General features: G+C 37.0%; 3 protein-coding genes across 8 annotated transcripts; 2 read left to right on the top strand and 1 right to left on the bottom strand.

Moving 5' to 3' along the window:
• Nucleotides 1–27: 27 nt before the first annotated feature.
• On the bottom strand, nt 28–1,997 carry LOC122302576 (photosystem I assembly factor PSA3, chloroplastic). The gene is made up of 3 exons (XM_043113892.1): nt 1,533–1,997; nt 1,164–1,328; nt 28–612 (listed from the first exon to the last, which is right to left on the bottom strand). The coding sequence occupies exons 1-3, from the start codon at nt 1,935–1,937 to the stop codon at nt 292–294; spliced, it is 891 nt and encodes a 296-aa protein (XP_042969826.1). The 5' UTR covers nt 1,938–1,997; the 3' UTR covers nt 28–291.
• A 1,359-nt stretch (nt 1,998–3,356) lies between these two features.
• Nucleotides 3,357–14,261, top strand: LOC122302573 (deoxynucleoside triphosphate triphosphohydrolase SAMHD1 homolog). 5 transcript variants are annotated; one of them, XM_043113887.1, is made up of 20 exons: nt 3,361–3,650; nt 3,828–3,893; nt 4,007–4,187; nt 4,296–4,318; nt 5,297–5,403; nt 5,495–5,546; nt 5,623–5,704; nt 5,902–5,992; nt 6,168–6,206; nt 6,340–6,407; nt 6,535–6,597; nt 6,717–6,772; nt 6,857–6,930; nt 7,045–7,137; nt 7,231–7,332; nt 7,525–7,605; nt 12,490–12,581; nt 12,703–12,718; nt 13,641–13,751; nt 13,848–14,261. In XM_043113887.1, the coding sequence occupies exons 3-20, from the start codon at nt 4,144–4,146 to the stop codon at nt 13,950–13,952; spliced, it is 1,299 nt and encodes a 432-aa protein (XP_042969821.1). In that variant the 5' UTR covers nt 3,361–3,650; nt 3,828–3,893; nt 4,007–4,143; the 3' UTR covers nt 13,953–14,261. The 5 variants fall into 5 exon arrangements, with proteins under 5 accessions (XP_042969823.1, XP_042969822.1, XP_042969818.1 ...); XM_043113884.1 differs by lacking the exon at nt 3,828–3,893 and having other exon boundaries at nt 3,360–3,650; nt 4,150–4,187; XM_043113886.1 differs by having other exon boundaries at nt 3,828–4,187.
• Nucleotides 14,262–16,698: 2,437 nt separating this feature from the next.
• Nucleotides 16,699–22,140, top strand: LOC122302570 (serine/threonine-protein kinase STY13). 2 transcript variants are annotated; one of them, XM_043113882.1, is made up of 6 exons: nt 16,699–17,260; nt 18,574–18,695; nt 19,913–20,109; nt 20,256–20,430; nt 21,298–21,432; nt 21,700–21,881. In XM_043113882.1, the coding sequence occupies exons 1-6, from the start codon at nt 16,999–17,001 to the stop codon at nt 21,742–21,744; spliced, it is 936 nt and encodes a 311-aa protein (XP_042969816.1). In that variant the 5' UTR covers nt 16,699–16,998; the 3' UTR covers nt 21,745–21,881. The 2 variants fall into 2 exon arrangements, with proteins under 2 accessions (XP_042969816.1, XP_042969815.1); XM_043113881.1 differs by having other exon boundaries at nt 16,715–17,260; nt 21,738–22,140.
• Nucleotides 22,141–22,342: the final 202 nt, after the last annotated feature.

Below are 22,342 nucleotides of genomic sequence, written 5' to 3'. Positions count from 1 at the left end.
AAACAGGTTGATTGTACAATATCGATCAAAAGGAAACACTTAACTTTTGATAAATCAGATTAATTCACACCGAGATAAAGATCAAGCTCAAACTTGTCTGAGTTCATCTTAAAAACAAAACAAAAGGGTAAAAAACTCTGCTTTAATGGCTACATATCAATTTCACTGTATTCTAAACATGAACATCACAAGTTTGAAACATCTGTGACTACTTGCAGCCTGACGAGGATGCCAAATGCCATAAAGGCAAAACTCCTGCAATTAGTAGTCACCAAACTGGGAGCAATTTCATTAAGTATCCTTGTTTTGTTTAAGGAATTCGAGGTCCTTCATTTGCATCTGTACGGCTTCTTTCGTTATAGGCCTTGGCTCCACAACATTGGTCCCATCGCTGCCTTCTGTTACTCTCCTCGCCTTCTCATCGACAATCCTTTGAATCTCTGATTGCACAACTGATGGGAATACAGCACCAAGTATGACATATAATAGACTCTTATCTATGTCCTCAATCGGGTCCTTCCCAAAGCAACAAACATAGATTGCTTCAAGAGCCTTCTCAACTCGAATCTCCATTGGGATGGGCGGATTAGTAACCTTTGACTTCGCACGTCTCTACAGTCGTTTAAAAGCCATTTCCAATAAGCATCAAAATAAGAATAGCTCAAAGATTTGAAGACTCAGTGGATCAAAGTCTCAAGATCAACACATGGATGAAAATGGAAAGCAAAAACTGAAATGTATGAGCTGACAACAACCTCCAAAATTTTATTTCGAAGGAAAATGGGATAGAAGTTAGAACCACCTCCATGGCAGATTGAATTTTCTAAAGCCCTTTCCCAAACTATTATCATCCTGGGTATTTTTTTCTATATTACGGGATATATCTACTATTTAGTTATATTACATGTTAAATGATCAGGAATAATTTGTTATACTGCAACTTGTCAGAACTGATTTGAGTTGGCAATAAATAGGATTGCAACAAGCTAAACCATCAATTGTCTCTAAGCTTTAACTTATTGGAAAAAGAGATGAATTCAGTCATTTAAGACAATTCTTTGAAATGCAATTCAAGATCAGAACGAAATGATTTGGAATATGGGGCTCATCAAAATTTGAGAAAGGATATATAAGTGATGATCAAATTAAATTAGAGAGCCGACCTCTTTTGCCTCATTCATCATGGCGATGAAATTCTCCTCTTCAAACTCGATGTCATTTGAAATCCGAAGCCTCGCTACCCCCTCCAAAATCTCCTCAGATTTGAGAAGCCCAGCACCAACGGCAGCTAACCAACAGCATAGTAGAACATACAATGGATCCCCTGCCTACCCAGAAAGAAACCTCTGCTCAAACTCAATTTCCATTACCCAATTTCATCTCATGTACAATACAAACAACCATTATAGCAGTTCCATGTCATTAACCACCAAAGTTCTTATCTTATCAACACCATGAATCAAAACGATAACTGTAGATTATATGAATTTTCCATTTCGCACGGCACTAGGAAAATTAGAAAGGATTATTACCCGGCCTCGTCGATCTTGGAACTCGTAGAAAGCTCTAGAATCAGAAACGCTGCACTTCTTGCCCACCCGCCTTCTGAACTCTGCGAAATCAATAACATCGCCGCCAAGGCCACCTTCGTCACTCAGGATTCTGGCTATTAGGCCAACAACAGGGAGAGAGCCGATGACCTTGTTGGCGAAACCAGAGACAGAGTTGGGATTCTCCATGTAAGCTCGAACAGACAAGACCACCCCACTAGAGTTCGGCACTTTGGACCTACTGGGTCTCGTGGGGCAGCCATAGATTTGTTGGAAGAACTGTAGTAGGGGCGAGACTGGCTTGCAGATTGTTTTATTGGTGAAATGGGTTGACAGGTTGGCGCCGGGAGAAGGTAGAGTGGAAGTGGCAGTAGACACAACCACCATGGTAGCGAAACCTGTGAGTTAACCTCGTTGACGATATATATGTATGCGCCTCTCATTTCCCGTACGTATCTTATCTCCAAGGAAGATGTATTTTTTAGTTGTTTCAGCGTAACGTCTGGGAATGGCGTGCTAACAATTATTATTTTTTGCATAAGCACGGTTATTAAATCAATTCAGTTATATATAGTTAATTTTCTTCATTTTTTTATTCATTTTACTAATACGACAGAATTTAATATTTATTTTATATTAAAAAACGACACAATTAATTATATTAATGAAACGCACAAAAAATATAAAAAAATAATTATACATAAAATCTTTGTTATCAAATGGAGGGAGTTTTCATTGTTTTCATTGTCAAATATAAAATATTTTTAGTATAATTTGTCTGAGATTTTTTAGAATATCAAAAACTCATTTCTCAAAAGTTTTTAAAAAATATGTATCTCTCTACCAGTAAACAGTCAAAAAAGTCTAACAATGAACAATCCCCCTTTATTTTTCCATACCATTTCGAATTTTTTGACCAGCAATAAAAATTAGTGAGACTCAATATAAATATGTATTTTACAAGATTTAAGTATGTTTATTAATATTTTTTAATTAATAATAAATATTACTTTTTTTAATGTCTTCATAACTATTACCTACTAATGATTAACTGATTTTCAATTATTGGTGGGGCCTACTCTTTTATTAAATCTCAAAAAATAAAAATTATCTTATTTCATCTTAGTATTCAACTGTATATTTTTTTTACAAACTATTTTATATTGTCTTAAATAAAAAATTTTACTATTATTCAAAATATCTTATCTCATATCATCTTATCTGAATTGTATAACCAAACAAGACTATACTAAGTAAAATAAAGACCATGCTTCTCGAATTATGATTAAACAGTATTTTTGTAACTCCTTTATTTATTGTTTCTCTTTGTATAAATTATTACTCTATTATAAGTGAGAATTATCAATAAAATTTAAATATTTTTATTTTTTTTTAAATCATGTATAATTATAATAATTTATCTAAATATTAATTTTAACAATTTAACATCTTTGTGATAAGTTGAACTTTTTAAACACAAAAAATATTTAATAATAATTACAATTCTAAAGAGTAATTACAGAAGTTCGTAGCATAAAATTAGAATTTCTTAAAAACTATTTCACTCTACTCTCAACACAAGAAGCATTGCTCTCAAAATTGTAACTGATGCTATAAACTGCACAAAAACAAATCGTCCTTCTCAATTTAGCTCCTTGTTTTTTTTTTTTAATAAAATATTATTGTATATGATTCTCTATTTTTAACTAATACTTTTATTATTATATAAATATTATTTATTTGTTCAATCATAATTTTAATAAATACATCTCATATTATTATTATTATTTAAAGAAGTCTAATTGTTAATGGGCCGGCTACTGTCGTCGCCGTTCCTGTGTTTGTATGAATGGCAAGAATCGCAGGGTTTTCTTTACTTTTACAATTCCCGCTGCTTCATCTTCATCTCCCGATACTCTGAGAGGTGCTGAGCCAGAGCAACTGCCAGGTTGAGTGAGTGAGTGTGAAAATCGAGCAATGGGAGCTTATTGCAACGACAACCTCCATCCGTCCTCGATGCACGGCTTCCTTTCCTCCGAAGATCTCAGGCTCTACAAGCACGTCCACGATAACGTCCACGGCAACATTTACCTCGACCCCGTAATACATACATACATACATATATATATATATATATATATATATATATATATATATATATATATATATATATATATATATATATTTATATTCATGTACAAATTTTCCTATCTTTATTCTCTTCCGTTTTTCCATTCATTTTGTCAAATGCAATTACGCTTCGTGGATTGTGTTTAGGTGGAGGATTTTGATCATTTTCAGCCTGCGTTCGTTAATCCCTTGATTCTTGCGAGTTATAAATAGGTTCTGAATTCTTTTAGACAGCACAAGTGAAGTATGAAAAACTATATGGTATCCAGAAATGCTGTATTCGAAAGCGTATTGAGATTTTTTTTTTATTGGCACCGGGTATCCAGGAAAGCGTATTGAGATTTGGACTCTTATCTGTTCGATATTCGTGTCAAGTTTTGCTCAGGAAAGAAATAAAAAAAAAGTTATTGAATTAATAGCATTCAGTTAAGGGGATTAAATTGCTTACTGTTTTATCTTTTGGATGCAGCTCTGTTTGAAGTTTATTGATACCCAGGAGTTTCAAAGGCAAGTTTTTTTTTTTTTTTCCTTTGTCTGGCATCTATGCTTTCGCCTTTGCTTACTCATTTAAGCAATTGCAGAATGGTTTGATTTGAGTTGATTTTCATAATGCAGGCTTCGTGACCTAAAGCAGCTTGGTGAGTTTTATTATCTTTTTTCCATGCAATATTACAAAGCAGGGATGTTGATTTTTTTATCAGTATATAAGGATTTTATTGATGAGAAATAGGCATAACCCAAGTACAAGGAATTCACGAATATTTAGATCGGTGAAGTCTCTTACAGTTAACCTGGAGTAAAGTGTTAAAAAAAGAAAACTTTAAACTCATCCATTAACTGCTCGTGATCTTCAAAACTTCTTTCATTCCCCTCCCCTCAAAGACACCATCATAGACAAATGGGAACTACCTTCCATATTGCTATGCTTTGCGGATTACCACGCAAGCCTCTCCAATTTGCTAGGAAATCAACTATCATTCTCGGCATCACCCAAGCTAATCCCACTCTATCAAAGAATTCATTCCATAAGATCATGAAGCAGGTCTGTTGAATTTTGATTTATGTGGGCAATTGTTTTTGTTAACAAATGTTATTTGGCACAACTTTGTAAGTTCTTCATTTGTATCTGTGTATGCATATCCACATTTTTAATGTCCAAGTCTGTGTTGTGTTTGTATAGTGCATCTGTATGTGTTTTTGAGAGTGCACTTTGCATCTTTATGTTGCATCATGAAAATATGGTGATTTCATCCTATCTTTCTTTCTTTATACCATCAGATGCATGTAGTAATTAAGTGGGGAGATTTATCTGGGATAGGTTATCTTTATACTCTTACTTGATATTTGCACTTGTAACGGTGTGAGGCCCTTTGATATTGAGATAAACTCAACTATGCTCAAATCAGGAAGTGCTTGTAAAAAAATGAATAAATAAAATTAGAACACATTCGTTGATCTTCAAGTACAGATGCAGTTTTCCTTGATGTCAAAAGTTGTGTCTTTTTTTTACTACTTTCTTTTTCTGATTAGGTGTATATCCTATAAAATCCATATGTTATAACATCTTCTTTGATTTTCAATAAAGCTTAACTTACATATAAAATAATTTGTTCCAGGTCTTGCACACTTGGTTTATCCAGGTGCTGTGCATTCCAGGTTTGAACATTCTCTTGGGGTGTATTCGCTTGCAAGTGAAGCCGTTCACAAGCTTAAAAATTATCAGGTATAAAATTGTGCCTATAGTAACTCATATGTTGTAAACTCAATTTTATCAATTTGAAGATAGTCAGCACATTTGCTTGCTACTATTGCAGGGTTTGGAGCTTGGAATTGATCACTTTGATATTCAAACAGTGAAACTTGCAGGTGATGGATTTTGTTTTTCACGTGCTTGTTATATTTTATGCCAACTGAGTCCTATTTTTGCTCATCCAATTTGTAGGGCTTCTGCATGATGTGGGCCATGGGCCTTTCAGTCACTTGTTTGAACGGGAATTTCTTCCTAGGGTTCTTGCTGACCATTGGTATGTTTTAATAGGAGGAATTTATCTCCCATTACCTTTCCAGGAAAAGAATATTCTCTTCATAGCTTTTTACCATAGCATTTCTTTTGCATTAAAAGAAAAAATGTTGAAACTTGATTTCTGTTACTGAGGAACTTCTTCCTTGGTTTTAATTTTTTTTAGGCACGATTTTCATTTGATTTATATCTACTTTCTAGGTCTCATGAGGAAATGTCAGTGAAGTTGGTTGACTGTATTGTTGATGAGCACCATATTGACGTTGACCCTGAAATGATTAAAAGAGTCAAGGTTGGCTGTTTTTGTAAGCCATCTATTTCTACGTTGTTTTGTCAAGCACCCTAGCATTCTTTTATTGGGTCTTCGAATATCCTAATAAAAGAGTACCATTGTGCCTTGTAGGATAGGGTAAGTAAACAACAAGCAGATTTTCTGTTTCCATTATTTATACTTATTTTCTGGGCAGGAGATGATACTGGCAAGCTCTAACTATTCACTGCCAAAAGTAAGATCTTTTTCTAGATTCTCCATTAGTGGGACATGTTGTGAGGAACATGACAATTTATAATTACTGTTTTCTGTTCAGCTAGATTTATTCACCATTGTTAGTTCACATCCTATTTGTATTTAACATACAGGGTTCAAGGGAGAAGCGGTTCTTGTATGATATCGTTGCAAATGGCCAAAATGGAATTGATGTGGACAAGTAAAGTATTGTGATTTTCTGTTGGAATTTCCCATTTTTCATTAAAGCTTTACTTGGATAATTGCACACCTGGTTTTGATACTATTGATACGAGATTGTTACCTCTCAACAAATTAATGATTTTCAGGTTTGATTATATCATTCGTGACTGCCGAGCATGTGGTCTTGGATGCAACTTTCAGTTTCAGAGGTTTTATTGAAATCTTAATGAACTTTTTTAGTTTCCGGTCTTTGAAATGTTTTTGGGAGACAAAGTTGAGGTAAAAATGAATATAAAGGTCAGCATCTTGACTTCTTTTTCACTTTCAGGTTAATGGAGACAATGCGAGTAATGGGTGATGAGATTTGCTATCGAGCTAAAGAATGTTAGTATTTTTCAATCAAATTCACTGACAACATTCATATTCAATCTTCACTATTTCCTGCTTATGAATTGATGATTTTATTAGACCTTACCATCCACAAGTTATTTGCCACTCGAGCAGATCTGCACCGAACAGTTTATACACATTCCAAAGTCAAGGTAGAAGAGATAAATACCATCATTCAGTCACATAAGAGTTTCATCTGCTTGGTGTGGCACAGACCTCTCCTTTCTGAATTCCTATTTTTCAACACGGGATTTTTATTTTTGTAGGCAATAGAGCTTATGGTGGCAGATGCACTGCTAAAGGCAAATGATTATCTTGAGATTTCATCGTACACTCAAGATCCTTCTGAGTACTGGAAGGTTTCCAGGCAGCTCTCTAGAACTTTGATGGAATGATAATCTATTGTTCGTATCATAAGCTTTTATGTTGTATTTCTTTCCTGGGTAATGCAGCTAGATGACACAATAATTAAGACTATCGAGACCGCTCCAAACCAAGAACTAAAGGAATCTAGGGACTTGATCCTGCGTATTCGCAGCAGGAATTTGTACCAGGTATTGAAGCTTGTGGGTAACTCCTTTTGTACTTTAAATTAACCTGGAATGTAAAGAAACAGGGTTTATATATGGATTTCTTCTTTTAATCTTGAAAGTTTCCAAGTCTCTATGCTATCAGTAAGCCTGCCTTTTGCATTTGTACTGTAGTATATTTTGAAGTTGATCATGTTATGCTGTTCTCTTTGACAGTTTTGCAATGAGTATGCTGTACCAAAGGACAGACTAGAAAATTTCAAAGATGTCACTCCTCAAGATATCGTCTGTTCCCAGGTCCTTATTCAAACCTTCCTATATAGACATACATATGTTTTATTTTTTGATAAGTAAAAATATTATATATATCAATAGGAGTAACCAAGTACACTGGATGTATATAAGAAAATACCTAGCCTATACTAGAGTGCCCCGAATGACCCAAAAGACCCGTGAAAACTACCCAAAATACACCAAACCCGAATTGGAATGGAACACACCTCCCCAACCCCAGTCCCTTGTTTCCCGTACAACTAATTCAAACCCCTCTACAAGACCGTCTTCACAATGCCCTCCCTTTAGTCTTCTCTTGACTTGAACTACCTCTCTTAGCGTCATAGTTAATTGCCCATGCAAGACGTTTTAACTCCCTACTTTTCTTGAAACTTGATTTGGTTTCAAGCGCATGGCTTGCTTTAATCGCAATGAATAGAGCTTTAATTTGGTCTTCATATGCATCATTTGAAATCCCCACGATATGCTTAAACTTGTTAACTTTATTAAGAACCTAATCCGATAGTGACTCCACTATATCGTTTAACGGAGGAAGAGAAACGAAGGGAACAACATTATCCCTGGACATATTACCCAACTGTACTACTGACTCTAAACGTTCCTCCACATGAGGCACCAACGACAAACTTTCCTTCCTACCATTTGGTTGCTTGACAACAATATGGTTGTTTTCCATTGTTTCTATCACCATTACAGGTTCCTCCCCTCCATCAACATTGCTTGTATGTACTTCACTCCCCGACAATCCTTGCCGTGCCACTTTGTCAGACCCTACTGCTCCTTGAGGAGACACAAAATAGGTAGGGGAAACTCAACCTTCTGTAACCTCGTTTGCATCTTCTAAAAGAGGCTCGACTGTTTCTTCCAAAGTATTCAAGACCCTAGATGGACTTCCATCTTCAACTAAAAATGAACCCTGGATAGAAGTATCAACCCCATCTACAACTGGTGTCTGAGGCCCTACTGCTCTCTTAGGAGGCATAGTGACATTGGCATGGACAAAGATGCCAGTGTCTAGCGACCCTATCTGTGGCAACGTTGAAACCTTTGCCGGCACACTTGTGGACTTTAAACCCTGAAGGATCTACCCTCCGCTCTCCCTCATCCATTCTCGACCCACCACCAAAACCCACGACTAGGTTCAGACCCTCATCCACTTTAATCATCAGATCACTCACATACTCCATAACTCCCTTCAATTGAGCTTTAAAATCTCACAAGACCCCCTCCACTTCTCCCAATGTCACCTGACAGCCTTTGTCTCCTACAAGTGCCTTCCCTTTTACTTTTGCCGCTGAGTTGATCTCAGCCGGACTGCCTGCCATTGACCTCAGCATCGCGGCATACGAAGCACCTTTAACTGAGGAAAACCTTCCCACTATTTTTCCATCAACAAACTCCCCATTGTTTGCATGCTTCAGAAAAGTGGTTTTGGACCTAGTAATACTATGAATGGACTGCATAAAGCCTCTCCATTCAAAGCCATTTGCACCATCCGAAAGCACCAACAAACCTTTCCTCTTCCATCTAGGAATTCTGAGAGTTGCAGAAAGCTACACCTTGCGTTAACGTGATGTTGAATTATTTTTTTGATGGGTAATCAAGAAGTTATAGTCATAGAAATAGGCAAAACTCAGATACACAAGAAGTATACATGAGAGACACCTAGCTAGATGTTACAATAGAAAGAAGAAGGTTCTGGACCCTAAGTTCGTTACAATCAATGGCCCCTGCCCAGAAGAACAATGACTTAAGAAAGAAAACTTTTAGCTCCTCCACAGTTCTCTCTTGATCTTCAAAGCTTTTGGCATTTCTCTCCCTCTAAATACATCGACACATATAAATTGGGACCATTCTCCAAATTGCCTCTACTTGTGGGTTGCCACGGAGACCTCTCCAGCTTGCAAAGAAATCTACCAATCTAAGAGGCATGACCCAAGACAATCCAATTCTTGAAAAAAAAATCATCCCACATGAATCTGGCCACCTCACAGTGTAAAAGCAAATGATCTACTGATTCCACATGCTTCTTACAAATACAACACCAAACTAGAATAATTACCTGTCGTTTCCTCAGATTATCTGTAGTAAGGATCTTATCCAATGATACTGTCCAAACAAAAAAAGCTGCTCTTGAAGGGGCTTTTGTCTACCAAATGCTCCTCCATGGGAACATAGTCATTCCAAGACTCGTTAGCACTCGATAAAAAAAGCTAACAGAGAAAATACCTTTCTTGGAATGGCTCCAGTGCATCTTGTCTCCGGTGCCCTCTAAAATACTTACAAAATACAAAGCTGCAAAAAACTCCATAAAAGACTCCAATTCCCAATCTTGGGCTGCCCTATTGAAATCCACATTCCATTGAGGGGAACCATTGGAGATGGTAAAAAAATCAGCAATCACTGCGTCCTTTTCTCTAGCCAGCTCAAAGAGAGCAGGAAAGGTATCACGGAGACACTGGTTACCGCACCATTTATCGTACCAAAAACTGACATGTGAGACATCGCACACAACAAAATGTTCATTTCCTTGAAAGGACTCCTAATGTATTTCCACAACCCCACTCTGTATGTACCTCTAACCTCATTCGAACACCATCCTCCCCTAGCCTTCCCGAATTGTAAATCAATAACCATCTTCCATAAAGCCTCCCTTTCGTTTTGGTATCTCCACAACCATTTACCCAAAAGTGCTTGATTAAATTCCATTAAGAGGCGAATTCCCAAACCTCCCCTAAAAATTGGGGTACACACTGTAGACCAATTAACTAGATGGGATTTGAACTCTTCCCCAAATCCACTCCACAGGAAATCCTTTATAATTTGATGTTGAATTATAAAAACTCCATTACCCATCCTTATCTCTCTGAAGAAACCTTTTAATTTCTAAACAATCATCAATCCTCTTACCACCCATGAAGCTGTCATCCCACCTAGACACATGAACTTACTATCCTTTTGCTATATTCAGAGATACGAAACTATTACCTCCCTCTTTCGTAAAAACGAAAGTTTTTTATTCTACTTTCAACCACCTCTCACCTTCCAACTGAGATGAATCCACATCGCGCGTCGTCATCGTCAGATCCCAAAACCTAAATCAGAGATATCCTATTGCTTCCTCTTCATCCTCTTTAGGAAGGGGGGGGGGGGGGGAATGCTTCCTTTTCATCCTCTTTAGGAAGGGAAAAAAGAAAAAGAAAAAAAAGAAGTTTTGTGCCCACTTCAAAGGCAGAGACACAGAATGGACTCCCAATCACCGGAGGAGAACCGACAATGGGTCTCTGAAATGCCCTCCAAGAGGTCGCCGGAGCCCATCATATTGTTCTGTGGAAGCCACAAAGACCCCACACCTAACAAATCTTGGCAAAAAGAGAAAACTTAAACCCAAAATCCCGGTCTCTGGATAAAGTCCAACGTCAGATGGCTAGCAAAGATCGCCGAGACCCATCACACCCTTCTGTGAAGTCGCGTAGGCACAGAACCACTGTAGGGTAGGGGTGGAAATTTGTGACACGACCCATTAACAAAACATGAACACGATACGATAAAAGCATGTTTGAGTTTAGTCTTATCGGGTTCGGGCCAAAAAAGGTTGAATTGTTAAGATACGATTGCTTAATGGGTCAACTCGTTATAACTTGTTTTGACTCGTTAAGAAAATTAAAATTAAACTTAATAAATCCTAAATCCTAATATATGTCCCTCACTGCACACCTTAGACCTCATACCCAATTCCTTCAAATTTTCATTCTTCAATTTCTTCCTCTTGCGCCTTGTAACTTGCAGACTCCTTCTTCATTCTTCAATTTATTCCTCGTGACTTGCAGAGTTTTGCTTCTTCACTCTTCCTCTTGCTGCCACAATGCCACGACGCCTCGCCGTTCAACCGTTGTCGCTCAGCCATCGCACAAACTCACACTCACAGTCACGTCGTCCCAGCCTCCAGGCTTCTCGTCTTCTCCCTTGTTGCATGACGTCACAAGTCATGGGCCACTAATAGCAACTGCTACATAGCCTTCAGTGCCAGCCACACTGCCACCTCCCTCTGTCCCCCATGAGTTGCAGCTGAGCAGAGTGGCGGAGTCCTTGATAATTTTTCATTTTCTTCTTAATTTTTCTTGGTAAGATTTATATTTATTTGGTTCCCTAGAAAGTAATTGTTTGGTTCCCTAGAAAATATTCAAGATGAATTTTTGGTAGATTATTTAGAGCTATGTTTTGGTAGATTATGTAGCAATAGAGCTGTGTTGTGGTAGATTATATTTTCTGAAATTTGGGCTTCTCTATTTTTATATTTGTTTGGTTTCCTAGAAAATAATTTGTTTGGTTCCTTAGAAAATATTCAAGACGAATTTTTGGTAGATTATTTAGAGTTGTGTTTTGGTAGATTATGTAGCAGTAGAGTTGTGTTGTGGTAGATTAATCAGGTCAAACGGGTTAACGGGTCGTGTTCGTATCCATTAATATAAAAGGTTTGAAACGAGTCATAATGGGTCGTGTCGTATCTTGTCAACCTTTTGCGTAGGGTTTACTAACGGGTCATAATGGGTTATGTCATGTCAACACGTTATCTTAATGGGTCGTGTTAGGGTTTAGGATTTTGACACAAAACCCTTAATGGGTCGTGTTCGGGTTGACCCATTAAGTGTAATGTATATGTCTTGACACGACACGAACACAATCCATTAACACAATTTGACACCCCTAACATAGGGTGGCTCCTCCGAGACTACACAAAAAGGAAACTCTAAAAGAACAAAAAAACCCAAGTCGCCAGAAGGGTTTAGAGTGCAAACGTTAAGCATGGACATTAGAGTTTATGTTCTTTGCTAGTGTTATAAATTAGAGTCTCTTGTATTGAGTGTGATTCAATTTTGACGACAGAAAAATGGTGGAGTGATACTAAAGGTGGAGGATGTTGCTATTAGCAATGTCAGGATTGATTTGACTCGCGGAAGGCATAATCCTCTAGAGAGGTACTACTTGATGACTTCAGTTGGGCCATTAGTTCTTTGACCTTTGTTTTCTGGATACAATCCTCGCATTAATTGAAGGATCTAACTTTTTCACCATTTTGGTGCATATATTGTCTTCCAGAATCAACTTTTTCAAGGTATGGAAATTAACTTTTCTTGCATGAACCTTCTTATATTTTACTTTTGTATATGCATAGCGTCCTGAGGCTCTTACTCTTAGTATGAACTAATTGAGACTTGGAATCATTGTTTTTGTATTTTCGGTCAGTATGAATAAGATGGGCAACTGCATGTTGATTGTCAGGGAAATTTTTTGATCATGGTAGATTCCAGAGAGTTTAAAGTGGGCTTGTTCAGTGAACTGCTAACTGGCTTGCCTTAAATATAAAAAGAGAACCTTCGAACATTCACCACCAACACCAAAGTTACAAATGATCTTTTCTCTGATTACTAATTAAACCAGTAACAAAAAAACTGGTTTTGCAACAACATTGTATGCTCTCCCATTCTCCTAATTCTTTCTGAAGCTGACTGGGTCAGCTAAAAATTAGAAAAAAAAAAATAATTACTGCCATGACTGGGTTAGTAAGTTCTCCAAGCTCTCCTTTTTTTTTTTTTTTTTTTTTTTTTTTTTTGTAGAATTTTGAAAGCTGAACACTAATTCAAATTCCAAATTCAGTTCATTTTAGTCAAAGCAAACATGAGAGAACATGTAACTTCCATTTCTAATTTTTGGGCCCCCCATCCTCTCTTCTGTTGCATGAGAAGTTTTTAATTATAATTGTGAACTTTGAGAGGATGCATTAACTGTGGCAGGTAATTTCTAAGTTTACTAGTTAATTCTAAGTTATGTGGGTGACAATAATGATAAGTATAAATCTTCTCGTGTAAGGGCTTTTTCCAAGGAAAATCAATTCAGAAACTTATTGGTTAGACAGCATGTTTTTTAAATGAAAATAAGAGGGGAGGGTATGAAAGTAAAGCCCTTCTGTCAAGTTTGATTGATTTCTATCTTAGGATTCATGTGTAGCATTTTTAACCGGTTTGGTTTCTATTCAGGATTATGAGAGTGATGATAAGTTCCCCATACCTGATGATCGTGTTAGTCACTTGCTACCTACATCATATCAAGATATGATAGTGAGGGTGTATTCTAAAAAGCCTGAACTGGTCTGTATACTTAAAGCTATCACAACTTGATCACACTGTTTCTTTACTTGTGTCCTGTTCGCATTAACATTTTATTTTTCCTGTTCCAAATTACAGGTGGGGGCAATTTCTGAGGCTTTTGAAAATTTCCAGTTACAGACGTATGGGATTAAAGCACAAGTTCATTCAACACCAGAGAAGAAGAAACAACGCCGTCTATAAGGTTACCATGTTGTGTTCACCTTTATGTTTTTCTCCATGAATAGAAGAATTAAGAAATTTATCACCATTCTATATTGTCTTTCTGCCAAGCTTTTTGCTGTACTGAAACTTTGTATACAGTTTAAACATCACACGACACAAAAAGCTTTTTGTAAGGAGTGAGTTTCACCCTCAGTACTGTCCTTTCGTCATTATGTTTTATTAAAGGATATGCTCCCATTGTGTAGATTTGTGTATAGTTGGTTATTTTTTTTAAACTTGTATGACTAAGTAAATGCCAATGAAACAGCAAGCTTCTATTTCCTTTTATTTTTGTACTTCCACTGGGGAAGATATGCCCAAAGCTTGATGCCTTTCTCCTTCTCTCTAAAAATCAGATATCTAATCAATGATATCCATGGCTAATGTTATGTAGTCTCCAACCATGGCATTTAGTTTCTACCCATTTGATTTGAAGGTGTGGTAGTGGGTTTTGTTCTTGTATGTGGTGGGATGGATGCTGAGAATCTAGGGGAGGAGCATTGGCCATTAACCTTGACACTGAGGTTGCTTAAAATCACGGGAATTAGTGGCAGGTCTCCCAAGATAAATTTGTCATATGCTACCTTCAGAAAACCAATGGAACTCTTGCCCGTGACACCCTTGATCTGTCTTTGTGTGACCTTCTCTTGATGTCCACAATTAAGTCAAAAAGTGTAGGCTTCACGGGTTATTTTTATTTTTATTTTTATTATTGCTCTTTCATTAATAAAGGCTGGTCATGGGATTAGATGGTACCCAGAATAGCTGTTTCCCCTACACTTCATGTTTTCTAGATTCAGGCTGTTTTGAGCTACCCAATGGTAAGAAAAATAATCATGCAATTGAAAATCCTTCATGCTCGTTTCAAAATAAAGGCAATGGGTCACTTCTCCTTAACATTGTTTCCTCTTTTTTAATATTTCCAGTGTTTTCTTCTACAGCAATGGCATCAAAGCCATAGATTAGTTCCACATGGCTCCACTTATACTTCAGAGGCCCCATTTCGCTTCAGTGCTAATAATGACCTGCAAATTTCTTCACGTTCATCAACAATCATTAGCAGCATAAGAAAATGCTAAAGTTCTGATTTAATTTGCTTATTTTAAGCACCTGTAGCTCTAATCCAACCTTCCCCATATCAACAATTGTTGCTAAAAGTAGTGTTCCACAGCTACATGCCATGTCAGTACTTTTATAAGCTGTGATTCTCTCTATTAAAAGTGAGAGCAACACTCATTTGAAGCCATGAATGTGACCAAATATCTTATTTGCATTGCTTTAGCTCGTTTAAAGTACCTCTAAATCCAAGCTTCCCCATATCAACCATCTGCTTGCCTTTATTATAGAGATCTCCTTTTGTACCACTCTCACACCAACTACTCTTTCTTCCCAACTAGGCAGTGGCTATAAATTATTTTTATCCCAAAATCTTTGCTACCCCTTGCCGTATGTGAATTATTTATTGTTTGCATTCATGTGGATTCCACACTTCATTGTCTTTTATTTAGAAAATTATATTATGAGAAATATTTTAATAACAAAAAGATTCTACAAAAATAAATTTATAAACTGATATAGATTAGTGTGTTATACTAGATTGTAAACTAATTTTATTATAAATTAGATGTAACGTCTTCTATAAATTCAGGTTAATTTATAAATTTATTTTTATAAATTTTTTTTGTAGCGGTAACATCTTTCTTAATAGAGTTTTGCTATATATAAGTAAAGTTATGTATTAATCTGCGTACTAATACTGATTCTTTCATATTTAAAATTTAAATTAATATTATTTTTAATAAAAATTATTTTTTGACTAATCACATTAAATTGATACACTTTAATATATAATTATACTTACAAATAGATTTTTCCTTCTTTTTAATAAGAGGTCACCATTGTTCCAATTAAGTGATTGGCCCAACTGTGATGCAGCACTATTGTCCATATGCCACGTAGTCGTGGGACGTCTTTTGATTGGATCAGTGAATAGATTGAAAAGAAACAATTGCCCAATGAAACGTCAGCACACAACAAAAGCAATTTAAGATGGTGATTTGCCTGATTGTATGTTCTTGCTATTGCCAAATATATTTATGGGTCTACATTGAAAAGTCTTCTGGACTTGAGTAGAGACCACTGGAGATAGGAAGTTATTCTATCGTTCAAAGTTGCAGTATTGACATTAATTTAAGTTAAAAGAAACAGTAAACACTCATTGATGTGTCCCAATAGGTATTTTTGAGTGGCACTTTTAAAACTTTTTCCGTACAAGTACAATATCCCCCTCCCAATCTACGCTTCTGAGTTCTGTGTTCCTACCCTTTCCAAATCTCCCATCATCCCTTGCAGTGCTTCAATCCTGATATCTGTATGATGAACAAGCTCATTTTGAGGAGTTTCCAAATGTAATTTCTTCACATAAAAGACTTCACACCGTCACGTATGTGAACCGACCAAGAGATTTGTATTTTTCACAGTAAATTAATAACGAAATATGTTGCAAAATGGTAAGAGAAAGGTGTTGGGATTTTTAAGCTCGACTTACTCTCTGCGATTGAAATTATACAATTCATGTAACGATCACCTACCGCCCTGCAACTTCCATTTCACCTGTCCCGAGGACCAACTGTTCTAGAGTGAAGATAGCTTCTTTTTTAGATAAAAATGTGACTGGTTGGGGCTGTGGCAGCCTTTATAGAAAGGTACATTGACCGTGAGTACCATAAAATAACAACAGGCCAACAGGCACAGAGAGACACACGTCGTCTTCAGGCAAAATCCATGTGCCCACATGGATGATGAGAGAGAGAGAGAGAGAGAGAGAGTCCCTTACTGATACTACTACTACTACTAATAGACAAACCTGAGACATCAATACAAACCTCAGCAGTCAGCAACACAACAAGAAGCAGTAGTTAAGTGAAACACACTCGCAGAGACCATCAACCAGAGCACTTTAGTCTGTGGCTTAACGGTTGAACTTTGACGCAGCCAACAAATTGTATTGGATAGAGAGACAGAAATGAAAGAGAAGAGTGAAAGTGGTGGTGGGTATGTGAGAGCGGATCAGATAGATCTGAAGAGCTTGGACGAGCAGCTTCAGAGGCATCTGAGCAGGGCATGGACTATGGAGAAGAACAAGAGGAAAGAGGAAGAGCAAGAAGCAAGGTCTACCAGGCAAGAGTGGGAGATTTACCCCTCCAAGCTCATCATCAAGGGTGTCATAGCCCGGGGCACTTTCGGCACCGTTCACCGTGGCATTTATGATGGTCAAGACGTTGCCGGTATGGAAAATTTTCCTTTCTATCTGGGAGTTCTATTTTGAAAATAAATAAATAAAATTATGCCAGGGAAATTCCCATCTGTGAAAATAAACTAAACATTTCTCAAGATTTTTTCTTTCTCGAGAAGACTAGTTTATTTCATACATCTAAGGCATGCATATGAGTTATTGTCCCTCGTGTTCATTAAGGTGCTGTGTTTGTACTTGTTATGGAGTTAGAGGTATGATTTGGGTCTTTTTGACTGAAACGGCTTGGTTTTTGCAGTGATTTCGAACAGGTCGTTTTAACCTCTCTCTCTCTCTCTCTCTCTCTCTCTCTCTCTCTCTCTCTCTCTCTCTCTCTCTCTCTCTCTCTCTCTCTCTCTCTCTCTCTCTCTCTCTCTCTCTCTCTCTCTATTTTATTTTTATTTTTTTTAAAATAAGCATCTGTGGTTTCAACTTCTTGGAAGTACTTCTCTTGCTTTTAATGGCAAGCAAATATCGCTTCGATTCACTTCTTCCTATTTTACTTGAGTTCTTCTACATGTGGAGACCGAACAACATCATGGTCATTGGGGAATTTACGCTGAAAGCGGCTGAGGCTGGCTGTTATATGGTGGGGTTCTCGATTAAAGTTGAACCTTTTCTACCTTATCTGGGAGGGCATCTGTTGGATTTGCAGTTGCTAGTTCCACAATTTCAGTAGTAATGTTCTTTATATTCTCCACTATTGCTCTATTGATGAGGAAATGCAGGAAACTATATTAACTACACACTTTGGGCCCCAGGAAATAACAATTTTCACTTAATTGAACCAAATACAGGTACTATGCTTAGTTAGATTGACTTCATTCTGGAAAGTATGCGGCATGGAAATAAGATTGCAACTTATTTTCTTTCATATCCCTGAGTTTCTCTGCAAACCAACTTGAGGGATGGTGCAGTGTTTCTTTCAGTAATGACTGTTTTTTTATTTTTCCTTTCAAATTTGATAATCATGAGTGGTTTGTGATTGACCCCTGTAGCTCTATACGTGAAAAATCCGTGACTCACGGGGCTGATTTGAGTTGGTAGTTATCTGCATTAACTTCGAAGTCTTTCTTTTTGTTATTATTAACCTTTAGTGTGTCCTAATTTATTACTAATCTGCCAAATGGATGCTTGTCTCTACAACAAATAAAAACCTCACACCGACCACTTTGGGCTTTTAAACTCTCCAATTAGCCGCATCTAATCTTGGAAAGGTTGTGCTGTTGTTAAGTCATGAAATTAAGAGTTCTTCTGAAATTAATTGTGGATCAAATTCAAATAATTCATTCCTTTTATCATTCATAGTCAAACTTCTTGACTGGGGGGAGGAGGGCCACAGGTCAGAGGCTGAAATAGCTTCCCTTAGAGCGGCTTTTACACAAGAGGTGGCTGTTTGGCACAAGCTTGACCACCCTAATGTAACAAAGGTCATATCTCTCTCTCTCTCTCTCTCTCTCTCTCTCTCTCTCTCCCTCAAATTTTTCAACATTTCCATTGAGTTGTACTTGAACTAAAGTAGCGTGATAATGCATACCTTTTCCTGATGCATGCCATCACGGAATTGCTTTGAAGAAAAAGGAAAAATTAGTAGAAGTATGGCCATTCAGCAGAGGTTCTATGAAATAGACCTTGCCTGAATACGTGTGAGCTTTTGTCCCAGTTTTGTTACAACTGACATAATTAACTTTATTTTTTAATTAAATCAATCTGTTAGGATTGGAATTTGGTTATTTATTCTCCATGTAGACTTACAGTTGCACCGGCACTAACAATTACAAAGAACTGATTTCCATGGGTAGTTTCTGTGAAGCTTTTTGAATTCTAATATGCACATCACCCAAGTTTTGTTTTCAATTATCCCTTTTTTTTTGTGCATCGTCTTGCCCAAACAGAATAATTTCTTCCTAAGGTAGGGTACACTTTCTACATTCAATATATATATATATATTTATCTGTAACAAGAATTCTATTGATACCCAAGTATACAAGACATATAGAAGGGTGACTGTACACCTCCAAACTACCATAACTAATGCATTACACCCTCAAGTTCTTTATTATCTGTAAGTAGCTAAAGTTGCAAACATCTGACCTATTGGTCAATTCTTAATAGATGGGTGCACCCTATAACTTTCTGGTAGTTTGAGAGTAGATGTGTAAATTTTCGTAAATTAGGTTGAAAGTGTAAAAACCTGTTTGTTCAAGGGTGAAAGTGCATTTTCCTCTCTTTTTTTACTTATGAAATGTTAAATCTTTACCCAGCCAAGCAACTAAAATTTTGTTTCTTTCTAATGCTTTCACCTGTTACAATTTCTAGTTCTAGGATTCTCTGACATGTTAAAAGTATATCTTATTTTTTTTCTTTTCCTTTATCTTTTTTCTTTTATAAATTCTTGAAATACTTAATTTTCAGTTTCCTCATCTTGAAGGCAAAACAATAAAGGGATGTACTAATAATAGAGGGTAGGTGACTGTGATTTGTGTTCTTAAACCCATTAGAGTCTATCTTGTCTTGATCCTAAAATAAAGGGTTCTTCTTCTTACAATTTCCCCTTGTTTGCCCATCTCCTTGTTATATAGGTTTAGACATTTACATGAATGCTTTCTCTACTGATTAATTCAAATTCATAATCCCCTCTTGCAGTTTCTAGGGGCAACAGTGGGTGCGCCTGAGCTACACATTCAAACAGATAATGGCCACATTGGCATGCCGAGTAATTTTTGTTGTGTTGTTGTGGAATATTGCCCTGGGGGTGCACTAAAGTCATACCTCATAAAGAACCGAAGAAGGAAGCTAGCTTTCAAAGTGGTTGTCCATCTTGCACTGGATCTTGCAAGAGGGTCAAACTCCACACCTGATCTTTATTTTATTTGATTCTTCAAATCTGTTGAATGTTTTGGAGGTTTTTCATTTCAAGTATGAATTTAATCCGTTATAGATAAAAATTTCTGACATCGGGTTCATTATTATCCACCATTTTTTATAGGTTGAGCTATCTTCATTCACAGAAGATTGTCCACAGAGACGTTAAAACAGAGAATATGCTTCTAGATAAGACGCGTACTCTAAAAATTGCTGACTTTGGAGTTGCTCGTATTGAGGCTTCAAATCCTAATGACATGACCGGCGAGACTGGAACCCTTGGTTACATGGCACCAGAGGTATACGCTTGATTTCCATTAAATTAAATTCTGTGACAAACCAAATCTCTCTCTCTCTCTCTCTCTGTGCATGCTTGCTACGTTGGGTTCATTTTATCGATGAAGTCATTTTAGTGGCCTCTATATATGTGGATCCTTGAAGCTGAGGAGCCTGTTACAGATAGAGGAATACATAAAGTTGAACATAATAAAATAAGAAATTGAAATATTTCGTTGAAATTGTTACTTATGCCCTGTAATTCTTCCTCAGCGGGGCTTGGGCAGAATAGCAGAGCTGGTACAAGTATATAGGTATTAGTATAATAGCAAAAATGCATTCTTCATCATTAATACGTTTGCATGCAGTAATTGTGGCCTCTTGGGAGAATTGATGACTGGATAAAAAATATACTTGCTGGTACTAGTACATCTGAGAATTCTTAATTGGCTAGTTGTAAATAGCCCCAACTATGGAACGAAGGATAATCCCAGACCTACACCGAGGTATTGACCGGGCCAAGCCTAGAAGGATGTACTGTGGCTTACCTTACTGGCTTCTATTACCAGCATGCACTCGGTTCTAATTGGTTATGCAAAGCGTGGGCCATCTTCTGTTATTCAAAAATTGCTACCTATAAATTCTTGGCTTCTCATAATTGAGCCTACATTTATGTATTTTAGCACTATTTGCTGTATTTCAAGGGAACAAAGATGAATACATTCTGCTTGAATTTTGGGTGGATCCAGAAACGATGGTTAACTTTGGCATGAATTGATGTTCCTTTTTCAGTGCTTAGTTTACCTTTGGTTTGTTAATGTTTCAGATAGACTTCCAGATCTTAAATTAGTAAGCATCTAACTTATTACTAATGACTTTGGATGGGACAGGTTCTCAATGGCAACCCGTATAATCGGAAGTGTGATGTGTACAGTTTTGGTATTTGCTTGTGGGAGATATACTGCTGCGACATGCCGTACCCTGACCTTAGCTTCTCAGAAGTAACTTCAGCAGTTGTTCGCCAGGTAGATAAAATATGTTAGATGTTTCTGCTAGCATGAAACTCACAAAATATGTATTCCTCTAAACGATAGTGATAATATAACAGCTCTTAGGAATACACCTGATTGTACCTTTGTGGCAAGTGTACGAGAAAACAGCTATCTAAAAAATAACAGCAACTGATAAAACAGCTATTAGTAATTTGTAATGTAGTTCTTTAGACTAAGTGTAGTGACGTTTTCTATGATAATGACTATTATGCCGGCCCTCATTAGTTGCAAGCTAAACAGGAAATTAAACTTCTCTATGCTACAACACGAAACTGCAGAATCTGAGGCCAGAGATACCCCGCTGCTGCCCGAGTTCCCTTGCAAATGTAATGAAGCGATGCTGGGATGCTAACCCTGACAGGCGACCCGAGATGGATGAGGTAGTGGTCATGTTGGAGGCCATTGACACATCAAAGGGTGGAGGTATGATCCCTTTTGATCAGCCTCAGGGTTGTTCTTGTTTCCGCAGGTACCGAGGGCCTTGAAGTTTTTAGACTCCTTCAAGCAAAGGGATTGTGGTTATGTGTAACACAGTTCTGGAAATTCAATTTGTATCTCATTCGATTCAAAAGATCTGAAACTAAAGGGTAAATGAAACTGTGGAGGCTATAAGCTAAAAGCTCCCCAACACGTGTTACTTAATTGGACTGTAGATTTTGTAAAGTTTTTCTTTCTTTCTCATTTTCTTATCTCTTACTTCAAAATCCCTCTGATTTCATATCTAATGCGGCTAATGCTACTTCAATTGATATGATAATGGTAATGATCTGTTCCAAGGAGTGCACGCGCATAATTTTGAGAATCTATGGCGACTTTGATCAATGTGGAGGTTAGGCACTGTTATTGATGATCATATTTGATTCTCATTTCCATTTTGAAGTCA

This window comes from Carya illinoinensis, chromosome 3 (assembly GCF_018687715.1).
Source record: "Carya illinoinensis cultivar Pawnee chromosome 3, C.illinoinensisPawnee_v1, whole genome shotgun sequence".
NCBI lineage: Eukaryota > Viridiplantae > Streptophyta > Magnoliopsida > Fagales > Juglandaceae > Carya > Carya illinoinensis.
This window is presented reverse-complemented; position numbering and strand designations above follow the sequence as displayed.

Coding starts and splice junctions, on each gene's coding strand:
- LOC122302576 (XM_043113892.1), bottom strand. CDS start 1,937: ATGGTGGTTGTGTCTACTGCCACTTCCACTCTACCTTCTCCCGGCGCC. Junction 1,329..1,532: donor TCCAAGATCGACGAGGCCGG/GTAATAATCCTT, acceptor CTTTCTGGGTAG/GCAGGGGATCCATTGTATGT. Junction 613..1,163: donor TGATGAATGAGGCAAAAGAG/GTCGGCTCTCTA, acceptor AAACGACTGTAG/AGACGTGCGAAGTCAAAGGT.
- LOC122302573 (XM_043113884.1), top strand. CDS start 3,528: ATGGGAGCTTATTGCAACGACAACCTCCATCCGTCCTCGATGCACGGC. Junction 7,333..7,524: donor GCAGCAGGAATTTGTACCAG/GTATTGAAGCTT, acceptor TCTCTTTGACAG/TTTTGCAATGAGTATGCTGT. Junction 13,752..13,847: donor ATTCTAAAAAGCCTGAACTG/GTCTGTATACTT, acceptor TCCAAATTACAG/GTGGGGGCAATTTCTGAGGC.
- LOC122302570 (XM_043113881.1), top strand. CDS start 16,999: ATGAAAGAGAAGAGTGAAAGTGGTGGTGGGTATGTGAGAGCGGATCAG. Junction 18,696..19,912: donor ACCACCCTAATGTAACAAAG/GTCATATCTCTC, acceptor CCCCTCTTGCAG/TTTCTAGGGGCAACAGTGGG. Junction 20,431..21,297: donor TTGGTTACATGGCACCAGAG/GTATACGCTTGA, acceptor TGGATGGGACAG/GTTCTCAATGGCAACCCGTA.